At 41.1% G+C, this 1,276-nt stretch overlaps 1 protein-coding gene across 2 annotated transcripts; it reads right to left on the bottom strand.

Moving 5' to 3' along the window:
- Positions 1–140: 140 nt before the first annotated feature.
- On the bottom strand, positions 141–1,270 carry LOC107736190 (cyclic nucleotide-gated cation channel beta-1-like). 2 transcript variants are annotated; one of them, XM_016547668.1, is made up of 4 exons: positions 1,089–1,270; positions 820–894; positions 550–704; positions 141–450 (listed from the first exon to the last, which is right to left on the bottom strand). In XM_016547668.1, exons 1-4 carry the CDS (start codon positions 1,244–1,246, stop codon positions 215–217), a joined length of 624 nt encoding a protein of 207 aa, XP_016403154.1. In that variant the 5' UTR covers positions 1,247–1,270; the 3' UTR covers positions 141–214. The 2 variants fall into 2 exon arrangements, with proteins under 2 accessions (XP_016403154.1, XP_016403153.1); XM_016547667.1 differs by having other exon boundaries at positions 142–450; positions 820–897.
- Between the last annotated feature and the right edge of the window lie 6 nt (positions 1,271–1,276).

Here is a 1,276-nt window from a genome sequence, read left to right as displayed (position 1 = left end):
ACACACACACACACACACACACACAAAATTGGCTGTTTTTGGTTTCAAAGGACTGTCTTTTTGGACTAGGAAAGATGTTCAAAACATGACAAAAAAATCTTTTATTTAAAAAAATCATGTCAATTTCTTATTATATGACACGTTTAATAGTAATTAGGTAGTTTGCTTGTACATTTTTATAACAATGGCCCATTGTGATCCATATAGAGCTCACTTACTTCAGCTGGTTATAGATCTCACCTGTGTAGGGATCAATGCTGGATGGGAAACGGTACTCCAGTATGACTCTCAGCCAGTCAGGAATCTGGGGCATTTTGAACTGGGGAACTGGGATCTTGTATCCCATGAACTCGTAGATCATCACCTCCTCTTCAGCCTTCTCCTCAGCGTCTTTCTTTTCCTCTGGAGGAGGTGGTGGAGGTGGGGCTTCACCAGGCTTTTTGGCTGGAGCTACGGTTAAAAAAATCAAAGGTGAAGAAACTATCTATCCTTGACCTGACATCACTGAATTAATACAGTAAAATAAACCGCAAATAAAAGTCTACTCACATGCCGAAGGGCTTTCATCATCAGACTCGTCTGGATCAACCAGTTTCTCTCTTGCACGGTCTTTGCGCTCTTTAAATAGCTTGACCAGCTCCTGCAGACGCTCATTCACAACAATACTTGTCTGACTGGCTGCAGATGCAGGACGCTCAAGGCCTCTACAGGAAGTGACAACATATCAGATTGATCGCAAGAAGTTTGACATCTCAGTCGAGTCTAAGCAAGGCTTTTAAGACAAAAAACAAGCAATTATTTGGATTTTGAAAAACTCACTCGTCCACAGCAAGTAGATCAGACTTGTTCAGGTCTTGTTCATCTTCCTCACCAGGAACCGTCTCCTCCTGCATTCTTCTGAACAAAAACATACAACATATTACAGTCTTTACTATAGCAGCTGTAGTTTTACTAAACTAGAGCTTTGTGGATGAAGAACAATCCACAGCTTTGCTGAGAGTGGAAAAAACCCCCAGGACTTTCAGAGACACAACCTAAACTATTTAGCCTATAAATCATATTAATAGATCAGATGGATAAACACTGACCTGTGGGCCATCAGATTTGTTACAGGAACAGTGAGGGTCATTGAGTCTAACTCTGAGGGGACAATGATTTTGGGAACGGTCATCTCTCCATCCTCCACTTCCTCTACCTTCAGTGCTGGCTTCACATGGATGCTTGCTGAGAGCAAACACAATGACATTTTAGTGCTGAAATCTTTAAAAAAAAAAAA

The sequence above is a fragment of the Sinocyclocheilus rhinocerous genome, unplaced genomic scaffold (assembly GCF_001515625.1).
Source record: "Sinocyclocheilus rhinocerous isolate Xijiao unplaced genomic scaffold, SAMN03320098_v1.1 C36546633, whole genome shotgun sequence".
Taxonomy (NCBI): domain Eukaryota; kingdom Metazoa; phylum Chordata; class Actinopteri; order Cypriniformes; family Cyprinidae; genus Sinocyclocheilus; species Sinocyclocheilus rhinocerous.
Note: the sequence above shows the minus strand (reverse complement) of the source record. Positions and strands in the feature narration are given on the sequence as shown.

What these genes read in the sequence shown, in the direction of transcription:
- LOC107736190 (XM_016547667.1), bottom strand. Translation starts at nt 1,246, where the DNA reads ATGTCATTGTGTTTGCTCTCAGCAAGCATCCATGTGAAGCCAGCACTG. An exon ending in ACAAATCTGATGGCCCACAG is followed by an intron (nt 898 to 1,088) that starts GTCAGTGTTTAT and finishes GTTTTTGTTCAG; the next exon opens with AAGAATGCAGGAGGAGACGG. An exon ending in GATCTACTTGCTGTGGACGA is followed by an intron (nt 705 to 819) that starts GTGAGTTTTTCA and finishes CACTTCCTGTAG; the next exon opens with AGGCCTTGAGCGTCCTGCAT.